This window comes from Carassius gibelio, chromosome B23, assembly GCF_023724105.1.
Source record: "Carassius gibelio isolate Cgi1373 ecotype wild population from Czech Republic chromosome B23, carGib1.2-hapl.c, whole genome shotgun sequence".
In the NCBI taxonomy this organism is placed as follows: Eukaryota; Metazoa; Chordata; class Actinopteri; order Cypriniformes; family Cyprinidae; genus Carassius; species Carassius gibelio.
Genome location: NC_068418.1, coordinates 8294451 through 8318080, shown reverse-complemented (window position 1 = coordinate 8318080; position 23630 = coordinate 8294451). Strand labels below are relative to the sequence as shown.

Sequence of the window (23630 nt, the reverse complement as noted above, 5' to 3'; positions counted from 1 at the left end):
AAATTATGAGACAAAGTCACATTTAAAAGAAAATTGTAAAGTCATTATTGTGATCGGTGTTGGGAAGGTTACTTAGGATATGTAATTATTTACAGATTATAAATTACCCTATTTAAAATGTAGTGTAACTATTTCAGTTGTTTTATAAAGTAATGTAACTGATTACTTTTGGTTACTTCTTTAACTGTTAATCATTTTCAAATATTTAAAGCAGGCAGGGCAACCTTACAGCAGTACTCAAAACTGATCACTGTCTGAGTGTAATCAGACTATAGCACCTGGGTTTTACTTTGATCATTCTGAGGTTAAATACAGGTTTAAAATCATAACAAGAAAACATTTTAATGCATAAAACCGAATAGGATATAAAACATTTTTTTAATATATATATAAATATATAAATATGTATCTATGTGTGTGTGTGTGTGTGTGTGTGTGTGTGTGTGTGTGTGTGTGTGTGTGTGTGTCCTATTCTTTGTCCAAAATTCCAGAAACATTGGTGTCTCTTCCTTTAGAGTGGTGAATGCAATTTCAGATAGAAATCTATAGAAAAGTATGTATTAAAAAAAAACACACACACACACACATTCAGATGTTTGCAAGCATTCAGATGTTACCCTTAATAATCGTTAACATTTTTATAAGTGACTAATTTAATTACACCTTTTTTTCTCAGTAACTGTAACTGATTATAGTTACACTTTTGTAAATATAGCTGCAAGCAGCAATTATGGGGCCAAGCACTACAGAAGGAAGCCTCCGACCAACTGCAGGAATGAGTAATTTAAACCATTTTAAGGTTATTTTAGTCAAAATGGCTGAAAATTCAATAATACAACCACTAATAATATGATTTATTGGCTTATCACTTTTGACCAATAAGTACCAAATTAATATGGCATGGTCAGTGTGAGGTATATTTGTATTTGGTATCAATATGTAAAATATTTGCAGAGATATAGCCTCAGATGCAGTTTGGCACTATTAAAATTTTAAATATATTCATATATTTATACAATTTATAGCAGTGCTGTACAAAAACTATTAATTTATCTACACAAAATCCATAACTTTTTGTCTTCACAGTCTGAAGATCATCTGACTCAATTTTGGTGAAAATCTAACCAATTAATGGCTAATGAATGGTTTATTACTCGACCAATAGGTGGCGCTGTTACCAAATTAATGTGGCATGGTCAGGGTGAGGTGGTAATTGCACATACAACCTTTGGTATCAATATGTAAAATATTGGCAGAGATACAGCCTCATATGCAGTTTGGCACTGTGCCTAAAATTTGTAGTAGCGTTGAACGAAAACATTTTCACTTATCGACACAAAATCCATAACGTTTTGTCACAACAGTTGAACACTTCACCACAATTTCACCACTTGATTTTGTTGAAAATTGGACCAATGGTCGAGTAGAAGTTTGAAAAAGTATGTTTTTAACATACATTAAAGTGGCGGACAGGAAATTCGGAATGTCTAAAGGAAAATTGGTATCTTTATCATCGGCATGACCCGACATTATTTTCACAACGGGAATATTTTGACACCAGTCTCATTACAATAGACAATCAAACTCGGGACAATTTGATTCATTATGCAATCAAAAGTTATTAGCATTTTTGGACATTTAACAATTAACAGTTAATGAATGGTTTCTTACTCTTGACCAATGGGTGGCGCTGTTACCAAATTGATGTGTCATGATCAATTTGAGGTGACAATGGCACATATATAGTTTGATGTAAATATATCAAAGCGTTGCAGAGATACAGCCCTCAGATGCAGTTTGGCATCTTTCCAGCAAATTCGTTGACGTGCTAAAAGAGAACTGTTTTCGTATATTGATACAAAATCCATATGATGATTCGAGTCAAATTTATTGAAAATCGGCCTATTATTAGCATTTTTATAAATTTCATATAACTTTTGACCAGAAGGTGGTGCTGAACTCAAACTTTTTGAGTATCATCAGGGCATGGTGTCAAAGATGCTTACCAAGTTTCGTAACAATAAGTGAATGTATTCGTAAATTATAGCATTTTATGAAAAAAAAATCTAAATGGCCGAAGCCCAAAATGGCTGACATGGGAAAACTGGTTATCATTTGACTTGGCATGATGCATCAAATCTAAAGAGACTATTTTTGTCTCGTTACAAAAATATCAATTTTTCATATCTCCTGACCACTAGGTGGCACAGTACTTAGACACTGCAGGTAGTCTAAGTTCATGCTTGTTATAGCACACACCAAGTTTGGTCTCAACATGTCTACCCGTTGCGGAAATATAGCCTCACATGCATTTTTACTTACTTTTTGTAGAATGCTTCCGCATGTTATTCAAGAACGGTTGAAAGAATCATCTTGAGTTCCATAACTTTTTGCCAGCATGGTCTAAAGATAATCTGGTTCAATTTTTGTGACAATCAGTGCCATGGCCTTGGACGAGTTCGAAAAAGTAGGTTTTACGAACAATTAAAAATAGCTAAAAACCTAAACTTTGCAGTTTTTGAATTTTGGAGTTCATTCAACTCAGCGTGAGCCAAGAATTCAGAGGAAAATTGAATGTTCATTTTCTGCAACTTTTGAAAAGTGAGTTTGAGTTAGAGACTCTAAATTTGCTATGGTGCCTTGAATTAATAACAATATCATTTTTATATATAAGTTGACATTTGTGCAGTCAGATTGTAAGACATAAAGTCATTGTAAGTTTTAAATTCACACTGTGAGAAATTAAGATATAATGCCAAATAATGAGAAACAAAGTCACATTTACAAGAAAAACATCAATTATAAAATACAAAGTTGTGATTTTGATATATCCATAATCTTTATGGGTTTCAAATTAATTATTGTGAGATATAAAGTTGCAAGGCTTTCATGCGGTGCATCACAGTATCTACGAAAAATTTACCAGCCAGACTTGACCCAAAGACATCCACTTGGGACCAACAGTTAAAAAATAGATATATAAAAACAAACAAGGTTTCTTGTGAAAGAACAGCCCCTAAAAATAAGCATAATTCAAAATACAGCATGGCCTCTTGTACATCATTGCTCTCTTGCTCTTGATGCAATATTTCAGACATTGCATCAACACAACAACCTTCTTGTGATGATGACGAAAAGGTTTTCACATGTAAATAATGGCCATGTGGCATGTGACACATGAACAGATGGGACCAGAGAAAGACACAAGTAACCGACGCCACTCAAAAATGACAGAGGCAACACGTTTATGACTATCAGTTTATACAGCAACGTCACAGACGACATCACAGCCTGACGACACATGACAACTGATGGAGCTAGCATAACTAGCACAGCCCTCCACACTGCTGGGCTACGGCGGTGGGAGCGTGTGTAGGAGCACTTATGTGGAGTTTAGAGTCTTACATTTAGCAGCAGAAACAGCACATCAACACAGGAGTCCATCTTCTTCTGGTAAAGAGACAGAATACTGACACAGAAAAGGCAAGTGGTGCGCTGGGGCTGTTTAGCCAGGGGGAAATCAGTGCCCGGAGGCTGGACGAGGGGTGTTTTTTGAAGGCACCTCCTCCCAGAAGTGTGGAGGAGCAGGGAACAGTCCACGAGCACCTACATTTGGCAATCCGGCCTCCAGAGATTAAACTCCTTTAAATCTTCATCCGCCTCTGTCTCCTTCCTCACTGCTGTGGAAAAGAAAGGGGAAAAAACAGGATTAGACTAATGAATGATCCAATGTGAAACTAACTAGGAAAATAAATAAATAAATAAATAAATGACCAATTGCTAGGGTGGCTTTTAGGGCATCTTTAAATGTTTACTATATTGTTTAAGGTGGTTACACTGACCCTCTTTTAATGTACAGTATATCTACATGATTTTTACTGTTCTCTAGGTACGAATCCTGATGCCTGAGCTGTAACAGTAAAGCTTTCGTCAACAAGTCACTCGGTTTGAGGTGTCATTTATGTCTGGAGCACAAATGACCATGAATGAGTTAAATTCAGAAAACCTGTCCTACTTGCATGAGTGAAAGTAACAAACAACACTATATATAAGATTTCGCTTGGCAACATTTGACCAAACTATCAAAACTGTGTCAGTACTGGAGTGTGAATCTAACTCTGCGCATTATTTCTTCACGGTCGTTCGAACTGACCCAGAAACAGGAAGTAGATCTCGCTTGTCCTGAATGCGGTCCAAGAGGAGGACTCATTTAGGTCTATTATGCAACGTGGAAGACGAAAACAGCAAAGCCTTTTAAGCCCAGAAATGGCTTTGAGGCTAAACTAGTAAAGAAGAGTCACACAGGACACACTAATGTCCAGAGAAGAGTGGAAGTGTGTGCAGACAGCATGAGATTGGCTCATAAGACAAGGAGAAGCCAGACAGGAGCTGCTTGTGGATGCAGCCGTGCAGAAGAGCTATCTAATGCTCCCCAAGAAACACAGCTTGTCCTAGATTCCTTGCCATGACATGCGCAATGTTGCAGAAGATCAGATGGATGGTTGTTTGCATGTCTCTCTGCATTGAAACGCAATGAAATCTAGAAGCCGGGCCTCACAAGCTTGTATCGTATTCTCGGGTCTCTTTTCATTTTAGCACAGAACGTGTCTGATATCTTCATCTGATGACATTCACACAGTTTGTTTCATCCTGAGATTACTTCATCTGCTGAATCAGGAAAACAGCCTAGTCGACTGAAAAGACAATCACAAGTGAGCTGGGCCTGAAGCAATGAGAGATATGACATCTTTTACAGGCTGAATGACAGATTTGAATATGATACCACACATCAGTGGCATGATATCAGAACAAGTGCAACAACTTGCTATGCTGTTTTCAGCTGGGATTTTTGTTGTCTTCACATGAAGTTCATTAGCAATTCACATGCCAAGTGCAGCTTTAAATAAGTCACCATTAATGAAAATAGCATAAACATTAATAAAAATGGCATTGGTGATATAAATGTTAATATAAAATGTGTTTATATTAATATTGAATTATACAGTACATGTATACATGTTTTATACCTGTGCATACATAAGAAGCAGGGTTATTATAGTTCTTATAAAGTTATATTAATTTATATTATAGTATAAAAAAATTACTTGGGTTAACTAAGTGTTAACTAGTTGCCTAGGTAATATTTCTCTCTCACTCTCTTTTTTTTAGTTGCTAGTTATTCTAATTTATGTATACTGTGTGTGTGTGTGTGTGTGTATGTATATATATATTAGCAATATATCTTGTCTTTTCTTTAGTTTAAGTTGATGTAAAATAACTAAAAGTAAAATAAAAATGATAGATAAATAGATCTGATAATGATATAGACTACACACACACTTGCACAGACACACATATGCACCTAGGAAGCAGGGTTACCATAGTTATTAATATATTTATATTCATTCATATTAATATTGATATTAATGTTTACTTACTTGAAATAAAATTAATAAAATAAGCATCAACCAAAATAAATGCTTATAAAAGGCTTATTATACAATTTTTACTTATTTTAAGCTAGTTGTGTGCAACAATTCCTTTTTTTTAAATTGATTTAATAAACGTAAGCCGAAATAACAATTATATTAATAAATTTTATACAACAAAAACAAATACAACTTTTTAAAACTGAACTAAAATGAAAATGAAAATGGAAAATCTAAAAATTAAAACGAATTTAAAGATATGTAAAAAATAAAATAAAATGTACATTAGAGATACTTAACAGATTATATAGATTTCAGTTATTTAAGAATTAGACAGTTGCTCAGAATGGACTGTCATGATGCAATAAAAGCCACTGTATTGTTCTGAGCCACAAGGTGGCAGCACTGCAATAGTCGTGACATCACTGACACTTTTCAAATCAATGTCAAGTCAAGGTGATCTTAGGTGGGGCAGTTTGTTCTCTCTTACAGCACATGCTTGGATAAAACAGCAATTAAAAGGCAATTGTTTAGTGTGTAATACCATACCTAACAAACAACATCACCAGATTTGCTTCTCATATCTTAAATGTCTTTAAAGTGCTAAAAATGGAAACCACCAGTGTTCGTGAAAAAATTAAACAATGAGGAATCAGCCAAAACTAAATTAATGCAAGCAGTAGAAACCAACACATACCGAACAAAAAGTATTAAGTATTATTTTGTCATAATTAGGTTATATTTATGACCTAATATTGAGTGTGAATTAATATGACTGAGAATAATGAATGTGGTGTAGGATTCACCTCTTACTTAAGACAAAGCGGGATTTCCATCCTGTGAGAGAATAGAGATGGCGGGAAGCGTTTGGTGAAGATACAGCATCCCCTTGTGAAAGATCCGTGTATCACATCCATTAATTATACACTTGAGTCTGTGCCTGCTGGACACATGTATTGCACTTTATCCCAGAGTGTGGATTAATAGTTGGGGTCTTCTGGAGATAGTTCAGGACAATATATCTGTTGTATTGTTGTTGTTATGGCCCTCTGGTTAGATGAGTGAATCCATGTTAACCAGTTTACAAAATCCAGCAACACTGTGAATCTTCAGCCAGACTTCAAAACATTCTGGCAAAAAAAAAAAAAAAAAAAAGAAGCCATGGCAACAAAAGCGGGTTACTGAGGAACCTATCGTTGCTATGGAGACTGCATAGCTCCAACGTGATTAGAAGTATCCAGTCGAAAGCGTTTTCAGTCTCTGATCTTTCCCCTCCCTTCAGTGAGTTTAGTAAGTCTCTGAATTTGTGCTCGAATCAGAACCATTTTAGATCTTTGAACTATGCAGGAATAGTAGCACAAACTGAGAATAAGTTCACATATAGCATCTTATGCATCCTTCACTGGTTGTTGATATGGAACAGGCTCTTGACGAGACGACGATACACAATAGAAGCACACAAAATTAGTCATTTAAGACACGTATTCCAACAAGTGATATGTTATCTGAGAGACACTTGTCCATAATGGAAGAAAATACACAATGCCTTTAAATGGGCTACCTCTAATTTTGGTAAAAACTCCTTAAACTGGGCAAAGTTTGCAGCAATGCCAAAGTAGACTATGCAATGCAATGAGTGCATTTGAATAGAATAGCTATTTACTTGTCATTGACAAAATATTGACTTTGTGGCAAGCCGTTTTAACATTTCCCCATGAGCTATACTGCCATGCAAAGGCAAAAGACTGTGACTGTTTTTAGTCGAAAATGAGTTATTGATATTTTTGGAACATTCTTATACATCCTTTTCCATGTGTATAAGTATCTTGAATTAATTTATTTTTTTCTCCAAGAAAATAATGGGACATCTCAACTGTAACTTCTAAAAGTCCCAGAGAAACCAAGGCAGAACACCGTATAACAGCAGTTACCTCTCTTTCACTTTGTTTGGACCGCTCAAATTGAGTTACGGCGTCCTGCCTTTGTTTAACTGCACATCAAAATGAAGTTATGTGCCAGTTTAGAGTTATACGCTGGTCTGCCTTTATTACATTTTAATTACAGTGTAGACAAACAAATTAGATAGATCGCGATCTACCAAACAGCTCCATATGACAAAGCACTGTAAAGACAAGATACCCTGGCAGCGATATGTAATCATGAATAACCTTTAAAGATTTTTCTTTTCTTCTTGTAATGCAGATTATTCACCAGGCTGTCACTTCTAGTTGGATGGGTGTGGACTCGAATGCTGTAGCTAACATGATCAATCATAAAATCAGTAGCCTACTAACAGTTTGTGATTAAATCCATATCCTACCTTTTCTTTCTGGAATATATTTTTGTCATTGAATTGTATGTGGTTTTGTGGTACTGAAATTAACTGTTCACTTCCATATTTCTAATTGTTGCTGGTATTTATTCCAGTTTAGTACATCTTTGTTAGATATTAGTACTTTTTTACGAGGCACAAATATATATTCCATCAGTAGGCCTATGTAATATGTCTTACACTACATCATTGTATATATTAGATAATTGCTAATGCATAGATAAAGTACAATAAAAAATAAAAATAAAAACAATTATAAAAACAAAATGTAACTAGTTGGAAGTGAATAGTTGATAACCCAACACAATTCAATAACAAAAAAAAGTGTTACCAGTAACAATAAAATAATCACTATTGCACTGTGGATAATAATAATAATAATAATAATAATAATAATAATAATAATAATAATTATTATTATTATTATTATTATTATAAATACACAAAAATAAAGTACTTATTTTGGAGGGAAATTATGTATTTACATTTTTTTTTAGAAAATACTATTTAAGATTTTCTACTTGAAAAAAATAATGTTTAACATGTTTCTTGGAATTACCAACAGTAAAAATATGGCATGACATATTGTTTTAATGTACTAAAGAATTATTATGTGTGTGTGTGTGTGTGTGTGTGTGTATAAATACACACACACACAAACACACACACACATTGCATTGTGTTTTCATTTCACAATGTATTGCATTGTGTTTTAGGATTAAATGAAATTTCTTTAAAAATTAAAGAATAATATCCTGACAAAAAATTACCAGTACATTTGTTATTAAATAAAATATCTGAAAATAGTTAAAATAGCAACTGAAAGCTGTGCTGGATTACTTAATTGTAATCAAAATTACTAGTGAAATAATATCAGGTACTAGTTAGTTTTAAGGAACAGATGTTAAAGCGGCTTGCCACACGGATGTCACATATTTCCTATATGAATGAACGTACCCTAAAGACAGCAAACTGATGGAAACCCGATAGCGGCTTCCTCCTCACAGTAAAATGGTTCAAATTAAACAGGTGATAAACACTGCATGAGACTAAACACGTAACCATTTCCTCTGCGTCGTGGAAATGGAGGGCGACACACTCAGCAGCACTTGACTGTCATGACACGAACCCACAGCGTGCCATCATCAGCCTACACGTCTGTGAACATCTTTTTAATGTTCACGCAGTTCTGGTTGTTCTCAGCGGGGAAGTTGGGCTGCTTGAAGGCTCCCTCCTCGATGACCATGTACTCCGACTTGCTGAGCGAGGACGTGCTCCGGGTCTTCTTCAGCTCCTCGGAGGAGGACAGAGGCTGGCAGCTGCCGACGTGGAGGTACTGCGCCTGCTCCTCGCCCTCAGTCTCTCGGTGGTAGAAGTAGTTGAAGTTGGACACGATGACTGGCACTGGCAAAGCGATGGTTAACACGCCCGCGATCGCACACAGGGAGCCGACGATTTTGCCGCCTATGGTGACCGGGTGCATGTCGCCGTACCCCACGGTCGTCATGGTAACCACCGCCCACCAGAACGCATCAGGGATGCTGCTGAAGCCCGAGTCGGGATCATCCGCCTCGGCGAAGTACACAGCGCTCGAGAATAAGATGACCCCGATGAAGAGAAAGAAGATCAGCAAGCCCAGCTCCCGCATGCTGGCTTTGAGTGTTTGCCCCAGAATCTGGAGCCCTTTGGAGTGCCGCGAGAGTTTGAAAATCCGAAACACGCGCACCAGTCTGATGACCCGGAGAATGGCCAAGGACATCGCCTGCTGGCCGTTGCCTTGCCTCTCCGCGAGCTCGGTCCCCAAAGTGATGAAATAGGGTATGATGGCCACGATGTCAATAATGTTCATGATGTTCTTGGAGAACGTGGCTTTGCTGGGGCACGCGAAGAAACGCACGAGAAGCTCAAAGGAGAACCAGATGATGCACAGAGTCTCCACCACGAAGAACGGGTCAGAGAAGGGACTGGTGAAGAACGGGAGAGTTCCGTTCGCCAGCGGCGCGACCGTCGTCGGGTCCCTGTCGTCCCGGAACTCGGGGAGCGTTTCCAGACAGAAGATGACGATGGATATCAAAATGACCAGCACCGAGACTATCGCGATGCCCCTGGCCGGACCCGAGCTCTCCGGGTACTCAAACAGCAGCCACACCTGTCGCTGAAACTCATTAGAGGGCAACGGACGCACCTCATCCTTTATAAAGCCCTCATCTTCTCGAAATTTCTCCATGGCCTCCTCCCCGAGCTCGTAGAAGCGTATCTCCTCGGAGAAAATGTCTATGGGAACGTTCACGGGTCTCCGTATGCGCCCCCCAGACTGGTAATAATACAAGATGGCATCGAAGCTCGGCCGATTCCTGTCAAAGAAATACTCGTTTCTGAGGGGGTCAAAGTAGCGCATTCTCTTCTTGGGGTCGCCAAGTAAAGTCTCGGGGAACTGGGACAGGGTTTTGAGCTGCGTCTCGAAGCGCAAGCCTGAGATATTGATGACAACTCTCTCGCAGCACTCGTGGTCTGGCTCGTAGCGCTCCTGAGAGTGGTGCCCGGGCAGCGCCGCCGACTCCTCCAGCATGTTGTCGCATGCAACAATTGTCATGATGTCTTCGGTGTAGCCGTGGTTCACGAGGTTGCTGCCCCGGTGCTTGCTCGAGGAAGGCGGTGGCGAGTGGAGGAGGCTGAGGTGGTCGTCCATACAGCTGTTTCGGCGGAGGGGCAGTGGAAGCCGCGCCTCCTCCACAAGCTCCGCGCCGCGCGTCCTCTCGCACTCGATCCGCTCCTCCCGCCCGCGGCAAGCGTACTGTGGTATATAAACATGACTGTTCCCGCCCACGGTGCGCGGATGCTCATCACACATCCACACGGCGCCCAATCGGAAACCTGACAGACATAAACATGAACCCCAGACGCGCGTCACCGATGCCCACCGATTATGGGAGGACTGTGGGATAACGCGCATCGGCGGCAAGTGCAACCTAAAATGAAAATATTGCATTCATTTCATTACGCGCATGAGGGAGCATATGAATTAATAGTTCACCACCGGAGAGATTAATGTCTTAGAAATCATCCATGCAACCTGTAGGACACGCGGAATCCGAATTAGTAGCTGTACATGCTTTCAACGAGGTCAGCTTTTAAAGCAGTTTAAAGAAGGAGTTAATCTTGAGCAACAACTGTTTTTTGGCGCCCTCTTACAATTTTAAAAGAAATAATCAAGTTTTCTGTCAAAATTTGGTTTCTAAATCTGTAATAAATCGATTGATCAGCCAGTTGTTCGTGTTTATTACCCTGCTGAAACAACCCCGTTACAACGATTATATCCCCCAGTGGTTTGTTTTGACATAACCTCCTTAAGTATCTTAAAGCTTTTAGCTGTGTAAGATCTCCCCCCATAATTCGCACCCTGTCCATATGCAAATATTGTTATAATGTTATCAATAAACGGCTTTATGCTGCATTGGTTTTCTCTTATGTGCTTGGATTGTATGTATAGCAAAGGCGCGGACTTCCATTCAGCATGTCAATGAGAGCGCGAGCCCCCACCCTCATAAAGATGAAAGGACGAGCACCAACGTCACTCTGATTGACATTTGGAGCGCAGCAGGCACTTCATCTTTTATGCAAACACTCTCGATGTTGCAGACCCGTTATGTTGCATTAGTTAATTTAGGGAAAGGAGGAGTTTTGATAATAATTGTTTGTTCTGACGTGTGACGGGTGTTGGCAAAAAACAGCAGCCTAATTGATTAGAATCAGATTTAGAAATATGTTGTTGATTTAGAAATCTGTTTTATGTTTTATTGTTTGTTCACGCTTTATACCAGATAATGTTATCAATTTGGACGCTACAAGGCAAGATAATGTGATGCTGCTTTTTTTCACCCCTTTCCAAAACGTGTTTGTAACTTGCGCGTGATCTGAGACAAAAAGCCAGGATAATGTATCGGCGCTGTCCATAGTTCTGAAACCAGGAGAATCATCCTATAATCTCTTTATTTAATCCCAGTATATCACGTCTATCTCAGTGATCCCCTAAGGTTATCAACACATTTTAACACTGTATTATCTTAAAGAAAGAAAGAAAGAAAGAAAGAAAGAAAGAAAGAAAGAAAGAAAGAAATAATATAATTAAAATAAAATCAATTTAAATAAAAGAATTCAAATATATTTATGGGTCAATGATATGATGCTCATATCTTGTTCAGATCGATCAGGTTATCCAAAAATAAATTTAGACGATTTTTAAAAAGCCATTGATTGGAATAAAGAAAATGTAAATTATTTTAATAAATATATTATGACCTACTGTATTTAAAACAAAAATGCAAAATCAACGGAGATAGTCAAATGGAATATCTTGAAACTCATTCAAGATTCAAGGTGATTCAAAAGTCATAATATTTCAAATATAACATAAAATGTAAAATAAAATAAAAGTGTATGCTTAAGAGCTTTTCTGAAATCATGAGTAATAATTCTGACATTGTTTTCAAGCAATTTTGAATTATTATTATTATTATTTTATTTTTTTTACTTATTTTGATTTAATGACTCTAAAAATGTCAGTGCTGTGGCCATCAAAATAATAACAATTAAACCTTTTCTGTCTTCATTTACTCGTCTTTATGTTGTTCCAAAACCTGCATGCATTTATTTTTTTCTGGTACACAACACAAAAAGACAATCATACAGTCTATCTATCTATCTATCTATCTATCTATCTATCTATCTATCTATCTATCTATCTATCTATATATCTATCTATCTATCTATCTATCTATCTATCTATCTATCTATCTATCTATCTATCTATCTATCTATCTATCTATCTATCTATCTGTCCATCCGTCTGTCCGTCCGTCTGTATTTATTTGTCTCTATCTCTCTATCTGTCTGTCTATCTCTCTATCTGTCTGTCTATCTATCTATCTGTCTATCTGTCTGTCTGTCCGTCTGTCCGTCCATCCATCCGTCTGTCCATTTATCTATCTATCTATCTCTCTATCTATCTATCTATCTATCTATCTATCTATCTATCTATCTATCTATCTATCTATCTATCTATCTATCTATCTATCTATCTATCTACTCAGTAGTAGGTGAGAGTCCCACAGGTCCAAATGTGTCAGTATGAGGGAGGCAGAAAGAGTCTTTGTTTGTTTGATTCTGTGTCTTCCTCTCACTCACTGGACTGCTTCCCAGAATCCGCACACTTCTCCGAGCTCTAAGGGGTTGTTCCTTTTAACACAAAAAATAGAGCTCATTACCCTGGACATTTAGAAGAAAAGCAGCTCTTCTTCCGCCTGCTCTCTGTAGTCTGGCTGTTTGGCTGGAGATTTGTTTTCTACAACAAAACCATATTGATATTTACAGTCCAAAGACATCAAAACTTTTACTGGCACATCTTTAAAAACAAACAAAAAAAAGCTTCTCTTCTGTTTTCCTTAAAGCTAAAAGTAATGAATTGGTGATATTGATTTGATTCTGCTGTGTTTTGAAGGTCTGCCTCAGTCAAGAGCCCTTTTTAATAGATTGTGTATTTATGTAAAAGGTTTGAATCCTTTAATTAATTTAATACTCAGGTAAAACTGAAAGGACAGGTACGTAAAATGTCAGTTATGTGTGCAAACAGTGGCTTTAATCCTTATGCTCATATGAACTCTTAACTGTAAGCCTTAAATATTTGCTCCAATGTTTAACTTTGTTGTTTGACTCATTCTCATTCTTGTAAAGTGTTTATCATAACCGACAAGAACACCGTCTGAAGCAACCTGTTCTCAAACACCCGTCTGCATTTTGCCATCCACCCTTGTTTGAGGTGTCAGGGTGGAGTTGATGTCCATGTCTAGTGAGTAGCTGCAGATCTGAGGAGACTTCATTAGTGCTCTTGTAATGGTTAGGTAATTGAATTCTTCTTCAAACTGTTCTCCAGTTACACTGTTCTGTCCTCCTACTCCTTCAGAGAGTCTTTTGTGTAAGCGCAGTCTGTCCTTGGGCTTGTTTTCAAACTCTGCGTTCACACGTCATTCTTGACGCATTTGCCAGGCAGATACGACACATGCTCGTGGATGCTCTTACATACTTAAAACACAAGCACATGCATTGCTTTATGGTTGCTAATGTGTTCTAAGAAGTCACATTAGTAACATTTTGGTGAAATTTGGTGAAAAATTAATATGAGCATTGGCGAAAAGGGATTGGAATTTTCCTATTTAAATGACTGTTTGTCTGTGAAATTATGGCGAACAGCAGCAAGTGTGACAGCACAAGTCAAAAGAGCTAAGCCTCATGTCTCTGATCTGTAGATGTGGTTCGCCTCCTTCCATCAATGTTATTTTTTATCCATTTCAAGGTTCTGATGACTTGGAAAAGCGTAATGATAAATTTTCTCAATATGCGGCACAATTCAAAGGAATATTTCAGATTTAGTTAAGTTAAGCTCAATCGATATCACGCGTTGATGACAGCTTAAATAAAAATAAGATAAAATGAAAAATAAAGTAGCAAAATGGAGGTTATGGTCAGGTACTTGAAAGTAAAGCGAGCCAATTCTGGAGGATTTAACAGCAGAAATGTGAATCTTACAATTTTATGAAAGCATTTGTTCTTCTGGTAAAACTTATATAGAAATATTGGAGCTGTAAAGCAGTTTATATTGACAAGGTTGAAAAATGAGATATAACTTTTCATATGAAAAGAAGTGACCTTTTGACACTAAAACCATGTTCACATGCACACAGTTTACATCTTGTAGTGTTTTTGTCTATATTGGCTGGCCTCAAACACTTTTTTAGTACCAGTTTTTTGTGTTATAATTATTATTAGTTTGTATATTTATAAATACTTGTGCATTATGTGTTCTTTACAGGTGCAGAAATGAAAACTCCCAAGCAAAGAACTCACTAGATTAAGATGTGGAAAGACATGCTGCACAATGAGCAACAACCAAGAACAGTATTCTCTGATTACCTTTAAAAATTATTCATAGTAGCAGTTAGGTAATAATATATATATATATATATTTTTTTTTTTTTACCAAGTACAAAATGTTTAATTCCAAAACTTTGTCTTTTACCAATGTGTTTTTCAAAACACCTTTTAAATTTGTAAAGATTTAACCTTTATTTATTAAATATAGTCCAAGTGTGCATATAAATGCCTCATTCATTCAAGTACTGTTAAAGCTTGGGTAATTTTGCAAAATGTGTTAAATATTTTATCTACACTTATTTTATAACTGCTGTTTTTGTTTTGCTGTAATTGCATGGTTTGTTTTGTATATAAACTGTTTTGTAAATACATCTTCCTCATGCTAGCTTGATCAAGTGGGTTACTTAGTGGACTTTTAAATTGCTGTTTATAGATTTGTTTAGTCATTTTATTTGTGTATTATAATCTATATAATTAAAATGAACGTAAATGTTTTGTCTAGGTAACGTTAATGTTTTTAATGAAATATTAATTATTATTACCGGCTTGGATGAGGCAGTGTCGGTGAGTTATGGCCTCACATCTGATCCGCTTGATTCGGCCCAGAATCTGAGAGAAAAGAAGAGTTAAGAAAAGTTTTCACTAGTCTTTAGTGTAGTCAGAAGTTCACTTGACAGTAAATAAGGATCTAATCCTAAAGTAAATACTATTGTTTCCCGTTGTTGGTGAAGTGTTTCTGATCACCAAGGAGAGGCTACGCAAGGTCCTAAAGATGGCAGCTGCAACAAAAAAGTCATGTGACTGAAACCCATGAATAGTGCTATAGTATAGGCAACATGCTTTGTTTAGTGAGAGAGGCAAGCCATCAACGTCACTTAATCAGACACTTTGTCTAATGAACCAGCAGAGCGACGGCCATCGGATGGACTTCTCCAGAACGTCCAGATGGCCAGTCCGCCCCTGGCCAAATATGTGATCTGATTGCATTATTTAGAGAAACAGCCACTTTAAAATGTTACGGAGAAAGTCGAACAGTATCTAAACAAGGCAAATAGACTACAAAGACTAATGAAAAGAGGAGAAAACAATATTGAACCAGCACTAACATATTTTTTTATTAGTTTTTAATAACTACTCATGATCTCCTTTACTAGAATTTATCACGTTTTAATGTATGCTTATTTATTTTGTAAAATGTACTCTAACTTGTTTTAGAATTGATATTATATAATCTGTTGAGGGAATAGATTTTTGGGTTGGATAGATCGAATAGATAGACCGGTTCTAAATGTGCAGCCAGTTGTTTCTTCATAACAAATGCTATACTGATTAATTTAAAAGTCATTATTGGCCTGGTAATGATTAATAGGCAAGTCTTATTACAACAAATGCTACAGTTAAGAATGGCTTTCAGATGATAGCACAAAGATGATTTCACAAAAATTATTATATAAGCAAACAAAACAAATAAATAAAACTACGTCATTAATGCACACACACAACCAGCATGCTGCGTTTGAATGTGGAAAGCACACACACACACACCAGCACATAACCCCAGGTCAGCTTAGAGATTCTTAATTGTGCAGGAAGGACTTTGATGCTGTTTACGTGCAGCTGTTTCCTTATTGAATTGATTTGCATGACAGAAGACCATGCTATCCATTGTGCCTGTACACCTTATTTAAGCAGAAGGAGAGATCCGGTGTTAGAACAGTGATAAAGGACATTATTAACATTTAAATTATGTAAAGCAAGAAAACACACACACACACACACAATCCATGTTTAGTTGCATTTTTCAACAACAAAGCAAAAGCATGTGCAGAACGTGTAACATCCAAGCAATGCTGCAGACTTTGTCTTCTAAATTCATCTCGTTATTCAGGCCATGGTGCTATAAAAAAGTGCCAATCGTGTTGTGCTGAGAGAAGAGCGATGGGACAGCCACAGGGGTTTTGAGCAGGGTTTCCACTGGCTCAACTAAATATAGATGAATCCGAGGTCTTATTAACCCGCTAAATGAAGCTACCTTGTGCACTGCGCTATATTCTGTGTTTTAAACAGGTTCATTTCTGAGATGCATAAGGTCTGTTATCTGCAGTGCTTTTGAATTATCTGCGTTAACCATAACTGCAAAACTGCATTGCTGAATTCACATATTCATACTTTTTTTTTTTTTACGTTGCTCTCTTTTTAAATCATATGAAATGTTCCCTTGTTAAATAAAAATGAAAAATTACCCAGATATGTTTTAAGTGACATACTATATTCAATAGAAAATAATTCTGGATATCCTCAGAAAAAAAATAGATGAAGTTAGCAGTTGGCTTTCTTCTGCTTGTCTTGCTCTGTCTGACGCATTTCGCACAGATTTGGGTCACAGAAAACCAGCATTGCTGAGGCCTGTTTACTGAAGCCAGGAGTCTTTGTAAAATCAATCTTTGCGTTTTGGGAGATATATTGTATATTAATATGTAAATTAATTGCAACAAGTTAACTACATCAGTTGTCATATTCATTACATTTGAGGAGGCATTCCTTTGCTTCCCCTGACAGAACTATTTTTTATGAGTTAAATTACATAGGTCTACAGTATATGGTAATAATTTGTTACATCACCGGCTGGAGTGACCATGAGCTCCTCCAGAGGGCACTCTACCTTACACAGTTGTCACTCCCTTAAAACTACATTCCCTATAATCCTTTATGGAATTACATTTGGTTCAATAAAAATGAACAAAACTTTATAAAACTGAACGTAACCTTTTCAGAAACTATCAAAAATATGCCATTACAAAAGAAGAAAAACACAATGAAAATGAAAAGAATGAACTCAGTCACACAAATTTAACAGGCTCTTCAAATATGCGTTTTTTTTTTCACTATCCAATCAGAGTAGACCACTGTTAAGCCCGCCCCCACGAGAAGTTTGTGTCAAAACACCAAATGAAAAACTGCGAAACGTAAGCAAAATCTGTGGCAATGACTTCAGAATCCACGATTAGCGAAAACGAATCTTTGAAAAACATTAACAAAGAACGAAGCATATTTGAAGAGCCTGCTAAATTTGTGCAAATGGTAAATTTGTGTGAATCCTTAGCCTGGACTCTTGATCTTTGATTGCATTCACCTGAAGTCATGGGCTAGTGGTTAGAGGGTTTGACTCCTAACCCTAGGGTTGTGGGTTTGAATCTTGGGCCAGCAATACCATGACTTAGATGCCCTTGAGCAAGTCATCGAGCCCCCAATTGCTCCCCGGGCCCCCTGCATAAAGGGCTGACCACTGCTCCGTGTGTGTGTTCACAGTGTGTGTGTGCACTTTGGATGGGTTAAATGCAGAGCACGAATTCTGAATATGGGTCACCATACTTGGCTGAATGTCACGTCTCTCTATTTCTGTGTCTTGTTACCTCATCAGTCTCACTCTACCAAAGCCAGGATTTTCACTCATTCATTGCTTAGTCTTGTGAATGTAACACTGCTGTTCTTAGTTCTAGCATTCTGGTTATTCTGTCATGGTTTTGATCCTTTCCTTGCCTTTCTCTGTCATACTTTTGAAGTTCTCTGCCTTGTACTGTTTGGACCAACTATCTTGTGTATTGACTTTATGCCTGTTTTTAGCAGTGGTGGAAAGGGTACTAAGAAATTGTACTTATAGGTAAAAGTATTACTACTTAAGGAACAATTAACTTGGGTTCGAGTAAAAGTACTGAAAAATAATATGATTAAATAGTAAAAATCAAGTTTGCTGAAAAACTACTCAAGTTACTGCGTTACAAAGTACTTTAGTATTATTTTTCTATTTTTACCCAAAATGAGACGATGTGAGCATTATGAAGCAGGATTAACCCAACCAAATGCATCAGATATCACTACAGCTGAATAACTTACAGATAGAGATGCTTTGACTGATGAAACGTGGAAAACAATAATCCCACAAGTGCAATTCAATGCTAATTTACTTAGCTTGTATTACAATATAGAATTTTATCAAAAAAATATTTTGTCTCACTGTAAGAAGCAACTTGGAACTACAGGAGCTAACTGTTTCAGACACGATTGATGTGATTTTGGAGCAAAACATGATATTAGTCTCATAAATTGTCATATTTGACGCTTTGTAAAGCAAACATACGATCAATCCTTTTTGCCATGAGCAACTGTTTCTTATCTAATTTTGAAAAGTACTTTCAGGATTATGTGGTTGTTTTTAAGAAGGACAAAAGCAAGAAAAGAAAGCCAAGTTAAAACCAGTTAAAAATAATGTGGAGTGTGAGTAAAGTTGGACAATGATTGAATTTTAATGATTCCAGTTCTTGTCAATTCCTAATTTCAATTCCAATAAGGTATAAAAAAAAAGAGAAAATAAAGAAGAAAAAAATCTTAGATATCTTATTGCAAAATATTTCCTTGTTAGCTTAATACTTAGAATGAAAATCAACAGACTAAAGAACACAAGGACGTGTGGGCAAATTTCCGTAGCACAAAAAAGGGGAAAAAAAGAGCATTTTATTTAACATGTTAACCCATACCTTGGCTTGGGAATCCAAAATCTATTCCAAATTCAGGAATAGGATGCTTAAGCTCAGGAATTGTCTAGTTATTATAAAATTAAAATTTTGATTCTTCTTATTGATTGCTTTGTGCGCATTTTATTATAATTTTAACCCATTCAAGCACAAGAAAACTCATGTATTGTTTTTCTGTCCTGCACACACTGAAGAGTAGCCATCGTTTCAGAAATGAGGGGGACAAAAAAAAAAAAGAACACCTTTTGACTTTTATCTAATTGACAGGCTTTATTTTTTACACTGCTTGACGATAACCAATCATTCGTATTCCATAATATACCATTCAACGGAACTGTGTGCATGTATTTTAGACACTTACATTGTTCTTGCTCCATTCATGCAATAATCCTATCCACTGAGTTTTACAGTTACTAAATGCTGTGTGCTCTGGTAATATCGACGGTATGTCCCATTTCAGGAGCTGACAAAATTAAAACATTTATATTGTTGCAATTACATTCCATGATACCTATCGGGAATATCCATATTTTGTTAAAAACGCAATCTATAAAACTCAATTAAATATGTATTTTAAAACAAAAACTGTAACAGTGCACAAATAGTATTTACCCTACAGAATACAAAACTGCAAACATTTTATGATTAATTGGTATTTAAAGTTTATTTCAACTGTAAAGTAGAAGGACACTTGCCACCACAAATGAAGAATGACCCGGTTAGCGTTTACACTAACTGAACCGTGCTCTGGCCCACCTCTTCCAACCCAGCCTGGGATATATATATATATATATATCCTTACAAGTACAATATGAGCTGGATTATTTGTGTCCCCTTCAAAAAGTCTGCTTGAGAAATCTTATGTTTATTGTCACCCCCACTGTTATACGAAATTTACGCCCCCTGCTCTGAACAGTTAGATCAACATTGATGAGAGATGGCGGATTAACTCCGTGAGGGTTAAATGTTGAACTCTGAGGCAGTGTTATGGGCAGTAAGAATGATATAAACACCAGGATAGTATGGAAATGAACTCTCACAGTGGTGGTTTTGCTGTGTATATTTACACATAACTTAATTACGTAAATGTCAGTAAATTACGTATTTTAGGTAATTTATTGTAAGTTATGTATACAGATCGTATGATTTATACAATGTTAGTTGAAAAGTGATTGTAGAATGTGTAGAATTACATCACAGAGATGATGACAGTCTCACAATTTTTGTTTACAACTGTTAAACTGCCAATAAATAAATAAATACTACTAAAGCCATTGTGGTTTGTCTGCCATTGGGCATCAATATAATGAATCTTTGATAGCAAGGAGCAAGTGCCCGTTTCCACACAAGAAAACAATAAACAAACCAGGTGAAGAGAAGACATAGAAGGAGAAAGAGACGGCAGGATTGAAGAGATTGGACAAATGAACTGAAATTTGCACCACATGGTGCTGCGCTCTGTTCATGTGATGTAACATCTCAGGTATTTATGCCACGTTTAGTCAGGTATGTGGAGCAAAGCTGGAGAAAAGGAGCTCCTGAAACAACTCAAATGCTCCCTAAATTCAGTATGAGATCTAGTGAGTGTCTGCTCTTCATCACAGACTCTCAGGCATATTTTGTTGGGAATTTTTCTGCAGTGATGCAACTACATTAGTGCAGCTGTAGCTGTGGTAGTTGTTTTCATAATATTGTAAGCATTAACAAGCTACTTTTTCTGAGTCGCAGTGTAGTGCCAAAACTAAACACAGTAAACCGTTTTTAATGTCACATTGTTTGGACATGCAGTTTTTCTGCCAAGAGAGACAATAATCAAACACTTTCTCCTAATATGTCCTCTCTCTCATGTGCATGGGACAACTGATTCATTGTAGTGAATTGTTTTGTTCGAATGATTCATTTTAAATGAACTGAAACAAAACAACTGGGACATCAGTGGTTCAGCTATAATGTTATGAAGCTATGAGAATACTTTTTGTGTGCAAAGAAAACTAAAATAATGACTTTATTCAACAATTTCTTCCACATGCAAACAATATGGGATGTGACAAAATTATATATTTATGCTATGCATTTCTTTCTTTCTTTCTCTTACTGTCTTATCTGCCTGCCATTTCCTGCTCCACAGCCCTGGCAACAGATGATTTTAATCCATCTTTTTACAGCGTTTTCTTTTGCTAGCTGAATAGGATGCCGACAGTGATTTCTGTTTTGAAAGGCTCAGCTGTTAGTTTCTCAAAGCTCTCCCTTGAAGAGAACACACATGCTCTTGCTAATTAACATAGCAGACAATCAGCCTCAACAGCAGCTGCTGACAACACAGTCATCTGTGGCCGACTAAGAGCCATTAAAGAGCTCTGTTTCTGAGCGGAGCAAAATATGTCTTCAGGAAAACCAAAGCCAGACACCAAGACAGACGTACAAAATCATACCATAAATGTTTTTTTTTAATTATTATTATTATTATTTTTTTTATTTATTTTTTTTTTCAAAGGGAAGGCACTCGGTGTTAATTTAGCATAAATTGAAACATGTTACTGGTCCTGCATTATTTGAGAATGATACTTCATTTCTCTGTGTTGTTGGTTAGAGATTTTTTTTTTAAGCGATCTGATTAACAATCTTTATATAAGGACTTTAAAAGTATGAAAAAAACCCATAGACCTAAATGGAAAAATGGACTTAATAGAAGCAGAATTGGTCACAAGTTGCATTGTTATCAACATAGTTTAGCAATTCACAGTTTCCAGAATAAAAGATAGTTCACCCAAAAAAGAAAAAAAATATGTCACCAGACTGTGCCTGCCTCAGCTGAATATTCAGGCAGAATTATTCCTTGTAAGTTTTTGAAGTCATCATCTGTGCCATTCCGAATAGGGTATTCGGGCTTACCCCTAATTATTAAATTACATATTTGAATTTTACATGCAACATAGATAAAGTCATAGAAAGTAACAGCTACAGGCAATATTGTAATCCTAAAACTCATGTCCTATTGCAAACTCTGTGCATACATCATGGTTAATGCATGCTCGAGTAGTTGATTGTTTCCGACAGCGCCAACTAGTGGTTGAAGTAGTCGATCACTTAATTACTTGACTAGTCTATGCATGCCCTATTACTGACAGATCATTTTTGAATGTACTATTCTTTTAAGCATGTTGAGAATGCACCCCAGGTAAAGGCAATCTTATCAACAAACAGGTAAAAGTTCACTTCAATAATAAAAACGTTGCATCGATGAATTTTAAATTTGGTGTTTAGAAAAATAGGGCAAACTGAAAGTGGAACATATATATTAGTAATTCCATAGCCCCACCTATTTTCAGCACTGTGTTCATTGTCTTCTGTCTTCGGGTTAAGTCAAGTTAAGGTTGTATGAATTTATGAATGAACCACTTGTTTAACAATTTTCCTGTTCTATCGACATTTGCTATGACATTTTCTTCAAGCATTGTAATGCTGTCCCGGCATACAGGAAACACAAAGAGAGATCCAGGTGCATGTATGACATTTATTGAGGGGTATCCAAAGGGTAAACAGTCAAAGCAAGGTCAAAACCAGAGAATCAAATCCAACAAGAAAACAGACAAAACACAAAACTAGAGCAAGACTACGGATATGTGAATAAACAAGGACTCCGTGACAAATACTTAGACAGACCGGGTATAAATACACAGGGAGAGACAACGCTAATGGGGAATTGACTGAGTGCAATGATTGATAACCCATGACAGCTGGGTGCAATGATTTAGGCAGAGAACGCTAGGAATGTGGTTAATGAAGTGACAGACACCGTGGGGAAGGAGGACACCTAGTGGATACCCAGGGAACACAAACCACGCACCTATAGAGCGGCTCCCAGACGCTCCACGACAAAACATAAAACAGAGACCAGGAGGGAGGCGGACAGGTGGAGGCTCAGGGGGAGGGACGGAGGACCAGAAAAGAAACATGGGAAACAGACACCAGAAGTGTAAACACAAAACAGGGAGACCAGGAGGGAGGTGGACCGGAGGAGGTTCAGGGGGAGGGACGGAGGGCCAGGCTAACAGAGGGGAACAGACAGAAAACAAAACAGAAAACAAAAAACACGAAACATAAACCCATGAATGACATCACGTGGTGCCCACCAGGGCGGAGCAGAAGACCACCACAACCATGTGGTCAGGATGAGAGTCCCCCAGGGCGGAGCAGAAGACCACCACAACCATGTGGTCAGGGCGGAAGCCCCCCCGGTCGGAGCAGAAGACCACCACAACCATGTGGTCAGGGCGGAAGCCCCCCAGGGTGGAGCAGAAGACCACCACAACCATGAGGTCAGGATGGAAGGCCCCCAGGGCAGAGCAGAAGACCACAACGACTGTGTGGTCGGACCAATGGGAGGATGAAACTCTGGTAATCCCGTGG

At 37.2% G+C, this 23630-nt stretch overlaps 1 protein-coding gene and 1 long non-coding RNA gene across 2 annotated transcripts; both read right to left on the bottom strand.

Annotated features, from left to right (window-relative positions):
- Window positions 1–3244: 3244 nt before the first annotated feature.
- LOC128011546 (uncharacterized) lies at window positions 3245–8065 on the bottom strand. Its single transcript, XR_008182584.1, has 2 exons — window positions 6236–8065; window positions 3245–3680 (listed from the first exon to the last, which is right to left on the bottom strand). It is a non-coding gene; the product is annotated as an uncharacterized LOC128011546 (long non-coding RNA).
- A 169-nt stretch (window positions 8066–8234) lies between these two features.
- On the bottom strand, window positions 8235–10754 carry LOC128011534 (potassium voltage-gated channel subfamily A member 2-like). The gene has a single exon (XM_052594041.1). The coding sequence runs from the start codon at window positions 10748–10750 to the stop codon at window positions 8912–8914; it is 1839 nt and encodes a 612-aa protein (XP_052450001.1). The 5' UTR covers window positions 10751–10754; the 3' UTR covers window positions 8235–8911.
- Between the last annotated feature and the right edge of the window lie 12876 nt (window positions 10755–23630).

What these genes read in the sequence shown, in the direction of transcription:
- LOC128011534 (XM_052594041.1), bottom strand. Translation starts at nt 10,750, where the DNA reads ATGCAATATTTTCATTTTAGGTTGCACTTGCCGCCGATGCGCGTTATC.